The 12739-nt window shown below is 49.6% G+C and overlaps 5 protein-coding genes across 5 annotated transcripts; 4 read left to right on the forward strand and 1 right to left on the reverse strand.

The window, feature by feature from the left end:
* Positions 1-46: 46 nt before the first annotated feature.
* On the forward strand, positions 47-1267 carry GGS25DRAFT_243272 (uncharacterized protein). Its single transcript, XM_049257136.1, has one exon. The coding sequence runs from the start codon at positions 178-180 to the stop codon at positions 1222-1224; it is 1047 nt and encodes a 348-aa protein (XP_049118010.1). The 5' UTR covers positions 47-177; the 3' UTR covers positions 1225-1267.
* A 1-nt stretch (position 1268) lies between these two features.
* Positions 1269-3456, forward strand: GGS25DRAFT_243273 (GroES-like protein). The gene is made up of 5 exons (XM_049257137.1): positions 1269-1493; positions 1627-1904; positions 1962-2245; positions 2403-2955; positions 3099-3456. Exons 2-5 carry the CDS (start codon positions 1893-1895, stop codon positions 3330-3332), a joined length of 1083 nt encoding a protein of 360 aa, XP_049118011.1. The 5' UTR covers positions 1269-1493; positions 1627-1892; the 3' UTR covers positions 3333-3456.
* Positions 3457-3812: 356 nt separating this feature from the next.
* Positions 3813-4824, forward strand: GGS25DRAFT_520839 (NAD(P)-binding protein; the record flags this gene model as incomplete). Its single annotated transcript, XM_049263953.1, has 4 exons — positions 3813-4454; positions 4528-4546; positions 4600-4731; positions 4784-4824. 4 exons carry the CDS (start codon positions 3813-3815, stop codon positions 4822-4824), a joined length of 834 nt encoding a protein of 277 aa, XP_049118012.1.
* A 2587-nt stretch (positions 4825-7411) lies between these two features.
* Positions 7412-9166, reverse strand: GGS25DRAFT_487169 (putative O-methyltransferase). Its single transcript, XM_049260695.1, has 4 exons — positions 8718-9166; positions 8530-8659; positions 8350-8473; positions 7412-8288 (listed from the first exon to the last, which is right to left on the reverse strand). The coding sequence occupies exons 1-4, from the start codon at positions 8880-8882 to the stop codon at positions 7523-7525; spliced, it is 1185 nt and encodes a 394-aa protein (XP_049118013.1). The 5' UTR covers positions 8883-9166; the 3' UTR covers positions 7412-7522.
* A 1707-nt stretch (positions 9167-10873) lies between these two features.
* GGS25DRAFT_520842 (uncharacterized protein) lies at positions 10874-12240 on the forward strand (the record flags this gene model as incomplete). Its single annotated transcript, XM_049263954.1, has 4 exons — positions 10874-11023; positions 11084-11459; positions 11523-11739; positions 11799-12240. The coding sequence occupies 4 exons, from the start codon at positions 10874-10876 to the stop codon at positions 12238-12240; spliced, it is 1185 nt and encodes a 394-aa protein (XP_049118014.1).
* Between the last annotated feature and the right edge of the window lie 499 nt (positions 12241-12739).

The raw sequence follows: 12739 nt of genomic DNA on the forward strand, positions 1-12739 counted from the left end.
CCCAGCTTCTGGAAAGAATCTTTCTTTCGTTTCGTCTATCTTCAATTCTATTCAAAAATCCTAAAAAAACAATAGGTCCCTATCGATGTGAGTATCCCGGAGATAGCATCGCACCATTCTTTTTTTTCATCAAATTTCATTCTTTGGACCTGGTGTTCTTTGTTTTATCAATTCACGATGGCTGGCCTTTTAAGTGGTGTGGGTAACACTTTGGGTGATACTTTAGGAGGATTAAGCGGAGGCCTCTTGGGCGGGAATGATGAGAGCAACGAAACTGGGAATACCAACAACAGCAACACCGGAAGCAACAATAGTAACAACAACAACAATGATACTGGGAATGACAGCAGTAACAGTAATGACGACGACGACACCACCAACAACAGCGAAACCGACAATAGTGGAGATGCGCAAACAGCGACATCTACCCAGGGCACTGGCAGAACCGGCCAACAGACCACTGCTACTGCGACATCGATTGGTGACACCGTAGCGACATCAGAGGCAGATAATTCAGATGAAGACTCAGATGAAACCGGATCAAACACCCAAGCTTCTACTACAACTGCCAACGCAGTAACAACAACGTCGCGCGCGACACAACCCACAACCACAGCTGTTGCTCTCATTCCCTCCAGCACCGAAACTACAGTAGAGGCTACAACCTCGGAGACAACGGCCGAAGCGAAGCCGGACACAACCTCCGTGATAGCCGCAGTCCCAACAACGCTTGCGACATCTACCAAGCAAGCCACCCCTACCGTCGACAGCATTGCGACAAGCCTCAGCATCCCGGAGCCAACCGGCACGCTCCTGAACACGGCAACGGCACTCTCCACCACATCAGCAACTCAGGCCATAGCGTCCTCTTCGGCGAACCCAACGGCTTCCCAGGGCGCCGTAGCCGCCGACGCGAACTCGCTTTCGCAGAAGCAGCCGACGGAGGACAGCGGGATGATTGGCGCGCTGCCCGTCGCCGCCGTGGCTGGCATCGCCGGCGGCGCTGGCGGCCTCATCGTCATTCTCTTCACGCTTTTGATCCTCCGGCGCGTGTGGCGCAAGCGGCGCAACGGGAACGACGAGGCGCTGGCGCGCCTCGACCACATGTACGATGCGGAGAAGCCCATCTCGATGGAGTCGAACGACAGGCAGATGCGCTGGGACAGGGGCTTGTCCGAGTACCACAGGCCGTCTGATAACAGCTACAAGGCGTATCGGATGTAATACGGCGCTTGAGAAGCGAAAGAGGGGGGAGGGGAGAGAGGGGGAGGAAAAGTCAGAGCGGTGGGGTTGTCGTCGCAGTTCAAAATAAATATCCATATACCATACTAAACTTTAGAAATTCACTTAGTCTAGTCGCTACCATAGTTATATCCCTTTGCTTGTAATTTTATCATTTTCCCGCCATTGACTGATGGATGACTTTGGAATCGGTGATCGCATTGTTGATTACTGGCCGTCTACTGAGATCAGTGGATGGACAATTATGGCAAGTAGGTATGAACATCTCTAGTCAAAGTTTTCATCCTTAGATCTCTTCTTTTAACATAATACTACAGGTCCTCCCACACTTATCAGCGCCCAGTATTTCATGCCTGTCTTTAACATTCTACTAAAAACTCCCAGGCGATTCTATAATAGAAGTCTTCTGATATGTGCCAAGTTTCTATTGGATATTCCAGAACACCATGGCAGCAGTCCAGGGTAGATGCCTAGGCTCACTACATCATGCTGCAGCACGACAAGCAATTCCCGAGTCTCCCCGCACTGATCCCTACTCCGATCTCTACCTACATATTATGTAGGCAGTACACATTAACAATGTGAGAACAGACAAACCCTTCAATACATGGCATCGGCCTAAATGCAAAAAGGAAAAAAAAGGGAAAAAAATGACTGAAGTGGTACGGTAGTTAAATCGCGATTTCCTCCTAGGGGCACGAACTAACGGGCCCATTCAGAACCCAGCCGTCGTGCTCCAATCCATCCGAAACATCTTTTTCGAAGACCGCGAGGTCCCCAATCTTCGAGACGAGTATGACGTACGAGTCCATGTAGAGCAGACTGGCATTTGCGGAAGTGACGTGCACTACTGGCAGCGAGGGCGCATCGGCGACTTTATCCTCACCAGCCCCATTGTCCTAGGGCACGAGAGTGCCGGGACGGTGGTCGAGGTAGGTGCCAAAGTGAGGAATGTCAAGGTGGGCGACCGCGTGGCAATTGAGCCGGGCGTCCCTTGTCGAAGGTGTGTATCAAATCACTCAGTACCTACCTACCTAACCGACCCCCCAACCAACCATCGCCTTTTCTCTACACTACCTACCCAGACGAAGGGGGCCATCCGTCCATTCTTTACTATTCTCTTTCACCCGTACCCTACCTAAGATACGTACCCCCCACAGATGCTCATACTGCCGGTCGGGCGCCTACAACCTCTGCGCCGACACCATATTTGCCGCGACGCCGCCCTGGGACGGCACGCTCCAGAAATACTACGTCGTCGCCAGCGACTTCTGCTACCCGCTGCCCCCACACTTTAGCGCCGAGGACGGCGCGCTCGTCGAGCCCGTCGCTGTCGCCGTCCAGATCTGCAAAGTGGCGGACCTGCGCGGGGGACAGACCGTCCTCGTCTTTGGCTGCGGGCCCATCGGCGCACTGGCCCAGGCTGTCGCGAAGGCGCAAGGCGCGAGGAAGGTCGTTGGCGTTGATGTGTCTAAGTCGCGCGCGGCTTTGGCCAGGGCGTTTGGCGCGGACGAGGTCTTTGTTCCTGAGTGGTCTGAGGAGCCGTCCGTGGAGGCATCGCGCGGAATGGCGGAGCGGATTGTGAACCAGTTCGGCCTGGGCGACGGCGCGGATGTCGTGCTGGAATGTACGGGTGCGGAGTCGTGCATTCAGGCTGGGGTGTTTGCGGCGAGGAAAGGGGGCACGTATGTCCAGGCTGGAATGGGTAAAGAGGTGAGTTGTTTTACCTTACCTTGGATAGGTAGGTAGGTACTATGTAGTACCTAAAGTTGGATACCTCCAACTACTAAGTACATACCTATCTAGCTGCCCAGGTGATCTATGGTTGTGGTTTCGTGGGCTAAAGAAGAAACTAGAACGTCGTGTTTCCAATCACGACCGCTTGTATACGAGCCTTGAACGTCAAAGGGTCTATTCGCTACACGGCGGGATGTTACCCTTCTGCCGTGGATCTCATTGCCTCTGGGCAGATTAACCCTCGTTTGCTAATCACGCATCGATTCAAGTTTGAACGGGCACTAGAGGCGTTCGAGCAGGTCAGGAAGGGCCGAGAAGATACTTTGAAGGTCATTATCCAGGGGGTACAGTGATATCATCTCTTTTTTTTCTTGACAAGTGACCTCAAATTTTCGGGAAGTTCTTCCGTTTTCAAATTTCTCGCTAAAGCTTCTACAACTAAATCTCTGAATATCATCCGCAAATCTGTCCGAAAAGCCCACTTTGCCTGAGGAGAAACCTTGGTGGGAAGCTTTAATTGTGGCTCCTTGTGTCCGAATGGTGCCGGGAGTGTACAATATCTGATTGGAGAGGGTAGAAGCGTTCCCGCCTGTACCTAGGGATGCATCCCCGTAGTCTATCTATAGCCTCGATCTCGGTATGATGTATTCCATTCTCCGCACGAATGCAACGCCGAGCGCATTTCACATGCCAAGACCTTAGGTATATTTTGGTTGCCATGCCCCCCCCCCCCTTTAAATCGTCATACCGAGTGACTTATACATAAATGATATCTAACCATACAGACAAAGAACTATTCTTCTACAAAAATCTTTACACTTGTCATCGTCACTATGGTTCTCGCACCCCACCCTAACCCAGACGCGCCGGTGCTGTCGCACTTCAGTCTCGCCGGCAAAACTGCTTTCGTCACTGGTGGATGCCGTGGTATCGGGCTCGAAATTGCGCGGGGGCTGTCCGAAGCCGGCGCAAAGGTCGCCGTGACCTATTCCTCCACAGCACCAGAGGCAGCCGACCAGATCGCCCAGAACATATCCCTTGCCAACGAGGGGCGCCTAGTCAAAGCGTACAAGTGCGACGTGCGCTCCCCCGCCGACGTCGAAGCCGTGATACAGACAGCCACCCAGGAACTAGGCAACGGCCGCCTGGACATTGTAGTGGCGAATGCGGGCATCGCCGACGGCACCCCCGCGATAGACTACGCCGCGGACAAGTTCCGCGACATGTTCGACGTCAACGTCAACGGCGCGTTCTGGACGGCGCAGGCTGCGGCGCGCGTGTTCGAGCGCCAGATGAAGGAGGACGGGAAGCCGTTCCGCGGCTCGATCATCTTCACGGCCTCCGTGTCGGCTACGCTTGTCAATATTCCCCAGAAGCAGGCGCCGTACAACGCGAGCAAGGCCGCGCTTGTACACCTCGGAAAGTCGCTGGCGGTGGAGTGGGTTGATTTCGCCAGAGTTAATTGCATCTCGCCTGTAAGTTGTTCCCCTAATCGCCATCATTATCCTCGATTGTTGATTGCATCATGCTGACGTGATTTTACCATAGGGGTTCATCGAGACAGAGAGTGAGTATCGCGTCGTAGTGTGCTAGTAGCTAGGTGTCGCTAACAACGAGAAGTGCTTGATACGCATCCGCGCGAATGGAGGGCTCAGTGGACAGAGATGATTCCCGGTCGTAGGTTCTGCTTTGCATCAGAATTAAAAGGGGCCTATGTGTTCTTGGCTAGTGATGCTAGTAGCTACATGACGGGTAAGTATCATGGATATCCTGTTGCAGGGTAAACACTGACATGAATCGCTAGGATCTGACATAATTATCGATGGGGGTTATTGTCTACCATAGGTGCCTAGGTTAGTAGTTTATTGGGAAGCTGGTGCGGTGTTGTTAATACTATTCTTCGACGGCGTCTGCGAATACTGGTGATGCCTACTTAAGTAGGTACCTAGTACCTGCTGGTATTGGACCATACCATTTACTGAGGAGTTTAAGAGAAATGAGTGTATTTATAGAGTACCCAAACTCAAGTTTTAACGTGTTTCTCGTCATCCAATTTATCTTATTCAAGCAAACCCGATCTGATATGTGACCCTACCCCTAACCCTGGCATCAACCCCAACCCCAACCCTGACCCGGTGGAACGTTACACGATAAACGAAGCAGTGAAATCTGAGCCAAAATACTCAAACATGAAGACTATTATACAGTGAATAAAAGAAGAAATCTACCGAGGAAGTCATGCCGGATCAAGTCGAAGTGCTTGAGTTAAGTTAACCCCTTTTAATCGCATGCCCCTACCATTACCCCTTAACTACCTAGTAACTACCTAGTACCTAGCCCAGGCTACATCGCAAGCGGCGAGCACATGAAGAACCATTCTTCTTCTACCTTTTCGCAAAGCTGTGGGGGAATCGTATTTTGTTTATTGTTCCCACATCTAAGCGACGGAAAATCCGATACCAGCCCCCCCCCCCCCCCTATTTCGCCGCCCCATCATCCACGAACCTCGCCCCCCCTCAATATGCACAGTCTCCCAGCCAACCTTAATATGCCCCTTCTATCCACCCCACCTCCGCATCGCGCCTCACCGTCGGGTACCCCGGATCACTTAACAGCCCCCTCACCACCTTGAAGCTGGGCACGTAGTAACTACGTGCAGGTGAAGTGCGTGCCTAGAATTTTTCCACCCGGGGCGCGTTGCGGCTACGAGGGGGGTGTACTGGGTTACCATGAGGCTGGGGTGTAGGTCTGTGGGTTTGGATTAGTTGGGACCGTGGTGGGTTGGGGGGGTTTACACTGGTGAAGCGAGGCACGCGGTGTTAGTGTACCAGCGCGGTCCACTTGGGGAGGATCTCCTCAAAGACGTGCGCCTCGAAGGCCGAGTCGGAGACGGGGTCGTCTTTGTAGTGGTAGGCGTCAATTTTGAGGAATTGCTTTGATGCCATTGTTGGTTCTCGTGGGATAGGGGTGGTGAAGGAGGTGCAGTATATGGTGTTTTGGTGTACAGCAGCGATGTGGAAAGATCGCTGTGACAAAAGCGCAGGAGGTTCAAATATACTTCACGGCGGCTTCTTTATAGCTTACCTACCTACTATTAATTTCCCCGCATCGGTAGGGCTCTAGTATTTAGGAGGCCAAGAAGCGTGAGCAAGGGGTTGGATGCAAAGGTCTTTTGATCGATTCATTGGATCGGCGTAGGCTACGGCATGTTTGCAGATACTGAATCGAGATAAATAAGAAGACTATATCATCGTAGACTGTACCTATGAAAAGGGGATCTGGGTCAAGCCAAGGGCGCGATTACGTCTGTCGTTAAGTAAGGACTAGATAGAGCACGTTACGTACATTTTGCCATCATAGGCGACAGCCATACAAATACGCTTATGCGCTAACCTATAACAACTACCCCCTATCGTCTGCTCTTCTTCGCATGGGGCCAGTACGTCTACCCAAGGACTTTTCACACGGAAGACATCAAGTTTATCTAAGCGACCCAGCTTTCTTAATAGCAGATACTTTTCCCCGAGTGTGGAGCTGTCGTAGTCATTGTTGGACTTGTCGTCATCACATCCGAGTCTTCCTATGCTGTTTTGCGAAGCTGGGCACTTCTTATTGGCGATGAGGAAGGTACATCATTTCCTCACGTCAGCATGGCATGGGGCCTGTTATGCTGGGTATCCTACCTATGTATGCTACCCAACTATCTTCTCATCAAATAATCAATACCCGTAGATACCTAGGTACTGTTTGGCTCGGTTCCGATGCGGGAGCAGAAAAAGGACGGTACCCGAGACACTCGGTACTTTCAAGAAGCACTGGTAATATAGGTAATATAGACGATCAGTGCTACTAATGACTGATGGGTTGGGTAAGTTTATGTAAATTTCTGTCCTGGAGGGATATCCTAGTATTACTTCTAAGATCTATGGATAATATGTGACCCCTTACCAGCCTAGTAGGTAGGTACTGAATGCAATACTTGGCCTGAAGCCTACCTAGTAGCGTGAGGGGTTTGATCTTATGGGCCATGCCGATTGCCATGATCTCAATAGATAATTAAGGGTTTAAGAGAAATAAAGTGTTCAAATACCAGTGGTGATTAGACATCTGCCTTATCGTTCGAGTCGTTAGAAGGTGTCGGACGCCCAAAACATCGGACACCGAGACATCATTAATCCTCTCGGGGGGTCCCAGAGTATACGCAACATAAAAACACCATAGTAATACGCAATTACCTTGTTCGATGGATCCCTATCACACACCGGATGAGGTTTCTTAGTAGATCCTTTCAGCTTCACCTAGGTATCAAGGGGGTCTGGGTACCTAGGCAGTCATCCCATCCTTCACATCCTACACTTACCCGTTTTAGTGATATGCTTCTTGTCGCGCGATTAGATCATGATTTATTCATCACTCGCACAAGATAGTACATTTTTAGTTCATTGGTAATGATTTGTTATCGTATGGGTAATGCTGAGCTATTGTGTTCAGGGAGAAGAAGTACAGCAGAGATCTGGTAGGTAACCTGCGGCCCCGAACGCTATCACGCCAGTTCCGCTTCAATAAGGCTTTCCGATCCCATTTCATAGCTATAAATCTTCGTAACCTTAAACCCAGCACGCTGTAATATGCTCTCCCAGTGCCCCTGCGTGCGCTCCCCCATCGCGCCAAGAACAAACACGAGCTGGTCCATCGACGTGACCGGCCACGACGCATTCCGATCCGGGACAATGATCTCGTTGATCAACAGCCTCGAGTACCCCGGCCTCAACGCCGGCCGCAGCTGTTCCAAGATCCGGACACAGTCATCGTCGCCCCAGTCATGCAGTACCGAGTGGAGATAGTACGCGCGCGCGCCCTTCACAGGCTGCGGCGTGAAGAAGTCGTGCGCAGCGGCCTCGAATAACGCAGATTGCCCAGAAACAGTGGAGATAACCTCGGCCCGGTCCTGCAGGATCAGCTTGCCGGGCAGAGAAGGATGCTTACCCCTGAGCTCCTGGAGATCGTGGCCCAAGCCGCCCCCAACGTCGACGAGGAGAACGCTACTTCCGTCAAACCCGTCGACCAGGCGCTCGGAGACGGGGTAGAAGCCCGGATCAACCCAGGAGGGCTTCCCGGCGCGGTATGCTGACATGTAGTTGTTGAAGATCTGGAGATAGGGCGGGTTCTGGTCCAGCCAGGCGAAGAATGGCAGTTGCGTCTTGTGTGCGGCTTGGAAAGGCCCGTCGGTCAGCTTCGTGGGAAGCGCGTAGTTGATGCTTTTCAGGTATTCTGGCAGGTCGCGGAACGAGGGGCCAGCGACGTCGTATCTGGGAAGAAGTAGGTGTCAGTCTCTGAGTTCGGAGTGATCAGGAAGCAGGCTTCACTTACGTGTAGATTAGACCATCGCGATATTTTGGTTCCGTGAATGCGTTACTCAGTCTCGTTCCAATATAGTTATCTGCGCCGCTTTCCGCAACAATATTCATAGCCGCGAGATGCTTTAGAGTCCGAACTTGGAGGCAAATCAGTAATTTAAGTCGTAAAGTAAGAAGCGATAGGTGGATCTACCAAGTAAGACCTCGTCGGCTTTGGTCTTTTCAGCCAAGTCCTTTGCGCTGATACCATGCTCGCCACTTTCCTTCAAGTGTTCAAATACATTAAGATCCACGGCGATGCGACAATGAGCAGCTCTGGCAGGCTACCATGCTCGTCTTTGGTTAGCGCCTTCATTTCTACAGAGTCATGGCAACACACACCTCAGCCCATCCCATCCGCTGAATAGCCTCGCTGGGAAGCTCTAAGCTCGAAACCAAGGCATGCCCAAGATTCAGAAGCTGCTCACGAGCTCCAGGTTTGTTCTTGGCATACGCAGCGCGGGCAACTTGCAGTTGCGCAAGGATATCATCTGGTTTGGATGCCATATTGAAGTCTGCGGCGTGCGGCGGCACAGGCTTTTAGTGGGGTGGAGAAGAGAAGTTGGCCCTTTTTAGATAGAAATTGGTTGGATATTGCGAGAGAACAGATAATGTAGAGGCCAGAGCTATCCAGAGAGCTCGTGATTGATAGCAAGTCGACCTGGATCATCTAGATTCAAGGAAGCAGGCCTTGGGTTTACTGCAATGAGATTATAACGGAGCTTAGATACTACTACAGTTTAAGGAGCTGATGGCAGCTTATTGGATTAGTAATTACTATGTAGCACAGAATAATCCTTTATACTACGACGTAGGTACAACGTAACCAAGTTCTCTCTATTCGCTTACCTATGTACACCTACAATTTGGCCCCCATGAGTGATAACTCGCTTACATTTTGTTACCATATTTAAGCTTATTTTCTATGTTTGTAGTTTAGGGGCGGCAATCAATGATCTGTGCCACATTAGCCTCCATGGCCAACTGCTCAATTGTTTCGGTGGTGATAGGTTAGATATTTACAACCTAGACAGTAGGCAAGGGGCTCTTTGGAGAACCCATGTTGAATAGATGTCATATCTGTGCGTAGTTGTGTACTTTCTAACATACCAGGGTAAACCAACAAACCCAGGCATATCACATATAATAGACCATGCAAATAGGGTGGGGGTCTAAAAATAGGATGGGACGAAAAGGGGACATGGTAACTAGGTAGCATCTGAGCTTACCTCCCTAGTAGGTGAGGGGCAAGACGAAGATACTACCTACCTTCTACTAGGGATCTGTATGTAAATAACTAAATCAAAAAGCCCTATAGCTATTAGAATAGCGTTTTATGAAAGTCTTTACCAAAACACAACGAGAAATGTCGAGTACGTTGCTTCAGAATAAAACCCCAAGACATGCCCGATCCTCCCATGGCCGATACCTGCTCCTTAAGGCTAGATTGACCAAAGCGACCTGGCTTTTATGGCAATATTGAACTTCATACCTAGGTAAGACCACATCCTCCCATCCTAGTCGCAGCGTGCTCTTAGATGGAGCTGTCTTTTATACTAGTAATGCCCCGTTCTTGTGAGGGGGAATAACTGTCGACATCGAATTGTGGAAACGTTGTGTACTACCTAAGGTATGCTGATACCAGCCTTCATTCGTCAGCGACCCAGCATACGATAGTTACCAGGTTTACCAGGCAGCTTTGTAACCTGGTTGCAGTCTGCCTCGCACGACGTTTATCGTCGCGGGGGCTTCGAAGGAATTAGAAGTCCAAGGCGAAACTCCCCAGATTGAATCCCGAAACCGAGCAGAGTCTTGTCTTGTTCATTGTGAAATGTCTATCATCATTGTCACCTTGCCATCTCTAAATCCCACAATCACACCTTTCCATTTACTATTTTTCTTAGTCTGTGATTTGGATCTCTGCAACTGCTAGGCATCTGGGATTTGGTGGATACATCAGCGATTACTATCTGCAGGTATGCCAAAAATGAACAGTTGCCACTTTTTGGTTTTATGGTCCCTGGTATTCACTACTTCGCCTCACATGCTCGACTCCTAGGTAGGTATCTATTTATTAGTAACCTACGATTTCCAATAACACGTGAAATCTGTATCCTCATCACATATGACTTATGTAAGATGCCCGACAGCCCGACAGTCTGATTATATCCATGTTTGGGTTACATGTAGAGGCAGGATTCACCGAAGCTAAAGAATCCATCGATGGGTATCGAAATGCTCTCCAGTTTCTCTCATTGGCAGAAGGTATCCGAATTTAACATATCAGCGGTAAGCCGCACGCTTAGAGTTTAGAGTGAATATGATGATCCCCCTCACTGCGTAGGTCGTTTCTTACATTATTGAGGCCAATCAACTCGTTCGGAGGATCATAAGCTTAGTTAAGAAGTAGGGTGCCCTCACTTGGCTGTGTGTCGCGCAGGTTCACCTCTACTTATCAAGAGTCAAACTGTACCATAGATGAACAGAAAGCCGCGAAGATGAATGTCGAAAATAGAGGGCCCGAGCTATTAGCCATCATCTGGGTTTTCACGGCCATATCCATCATAACAATCGCTATCAAGCTTGTAACGCGCGCGCATATACTTCATGCCCTAGGCTGGGACGACTTCTTTATCTTTGTTTCTGCGGTAAGCTGAGATTTTGAGTGGAAATACCGCAAGACTCTTTTCTTTTACTAACATGAGCAGGTTCTTGTTGTTATTTGCACGTCTATCTTTACTTACGATGTCTCTCTGGGGATGGGCAAACATGCGTGGGACCTACCAGACCCGCAGGCTCTCAGTTATGCTGTGAAGATCAACTTCATCGCCAATCCTTTTGGCATAATGGCATATTCATTTCCTAACATATCCGTCGCCATTCTTTTAGAACGGTTAATGGCCCCAAATAGACTGCGTGCTATCGGTCTATACACTCTGGTTGGTCTTCAGTGCGTTATTGCGGGCATTTCATGCGTTCTCCTATTTGTTCAATGCACGCCAACGGAGTACCTCTGGAACCCTACAATCCCAGCTGTTTGCCTTCCGCCGGGGACTATCTCTGGCTATTCATATTTTGTTGGATGTAGGTACACATAAGCTACCTTGAGAGTGTATGGGCATCGCTAATTCCATTTGAAACATCCAGCCTTCACTGCAGTTACGGATATCGTGCTCGCAATTGTTCCCGTAGCCGCATTCTGGAACCTGAACCTTCCGACCAAGTCAAAGGTCAGCTTGTGCTTTTTAATGAGTTGCACATTGTTTGCTGCCATCTGCGCCATCATCAAGACCACCAAGCTCTATCAACTAGAGGATCTGGAAGACTTCACGTACGGCACTGTGGACCTTGTCATATGGGCCATGTAGGTTGCCCCCTATCGAGTACCCAATAACCTGGATTCATTACTGACGCATTTACCAGCGTTGAGGCCAATGTGATTATCATCGCTGCTTGCATGCCCACTCTGCGGCCATTCTTCAGTCACACTTTTCATAGACAATCACCGTCCGAAGAAGGGTCTAACCCTAATAAACCAAGGACCGTCTTCAGCCTAGGCTTCAGTTCCACTAGCTCTGCCATGCGCGCGAAAAGAAGCACAAAAGACTCCTTTGCTAGACAGGAACAGGACCCAATGCATGAAGGAAAGTCCTCGAACGACTCTGGCCAAGCAATATGGCGCACCATTGACACAACTGTAGCCTATGACGGTTATGGAAATGCGATCCGCCACGACGCACCTCGCAGAAGTCCGGTCTTCGACAATCCGGCCTATGAGATTCCCATTTACGAAAACCAAACACATGCAATCACCACCCAGGACAGTCGAGTTCACGGATACGTCGTATATGGAAATGCTGTTTGATTAATAAAGTCTTTACTACTTCTGTCATATTATCACCTCACTTATCGCAATACAAGTACATCAAGATTGTCTACTGCAAAAACAGATCGGAGGTTATTTTCTTTCTTATTGATACCCCCTTTATATATAGCAGATAGTTAGGAGTTAAGGTGAACGATATTCAAGGGATACTGTAACTGGATGAGATATATCGCGTTACGTTACCAGTGCAGAATCTTGTGACCTCTGAGTGAAGCAGACTTAACTGTTTCGCCATGATGTAACAGCCACCCCCTAGGCACCTACATAGGGTAGGTAACGATGTTACAGGACGGTCACCCTACCCAAGAAACTACATAGATTTCAACAGCCATGTCATGGGCTTAGTATACAGACTATTTAGGAAATAATCCCGATTCTGACGGACTTGTCAGATAATACTATTTGCGCTAGGGACATAATATTCGTACATGGCTCAATCCCACTTCTTCGCCCCCAGGTACATGGGATTCTCAACCCT

Source organism: Hypoxylon fragiforme (genome assembly GCF_022984875.1).
Source record: "Hypoxylon fragiforme strain CBS 206.31 chromosome Unknown GGS25scaffold_4, whole genome shotgun sequence".
NCBI lineage: Eukaryota > Fungi > Ascomycota > Sordariomycetes > Xylariales > Hypoxylaceae > Hypoxylon > Hypoxylon fragiforme.

Bases quoted from the DNA above. Each gene is read 5' to 3' on its own strand.
- GGS25DRAFT_243273 (XM_049257137.1), top strand. The intron at 2,246-2,402 runs GTGTGTATCAAA...TACCCCCCACAG, and splicing joins CCGGGCGTCCCTTGTCGAAG to ATGCTCATACTGCCGGTCGG. The intron at 2,956-3,098 runs GTGAGTTGTTTT...AGAAGAAACTAG, and splicing joins AGGCTGGAATGGGTAAAGAG to AACGTCGTGTTTCCAATCAC.
- GGS25DRAFT_487169 (XM_049260695.1), bottom strand. From the start codon at position 8,882: ATGGCATCCAAACCAGATGATATCCTTGCGCAACTGCAAGTTGCCCGC. The intron at 8,474-8,529 runs GTAGATCCACCT...TTTGCCTCCAAG, and splicing joins AGCCGACGAGGTCTTACTTG to TTCGGACTCTAAAGCATCTC. The intron at 8,289-8,349 runs GTAAGTGAAGCC...ACTTCTTCCCAG, and splicing joins CGCGATGGTCTAATCTACAC to ATACGACGTCGCTGGCCCCT.
- GGS25DRAFT_243272 (XM_049257136.1), top strand. From the start codon at position 178: ATGGCTGGCCTTTTAAGTGGTGTGGGTAACACTTTGGGTGATACTTTA.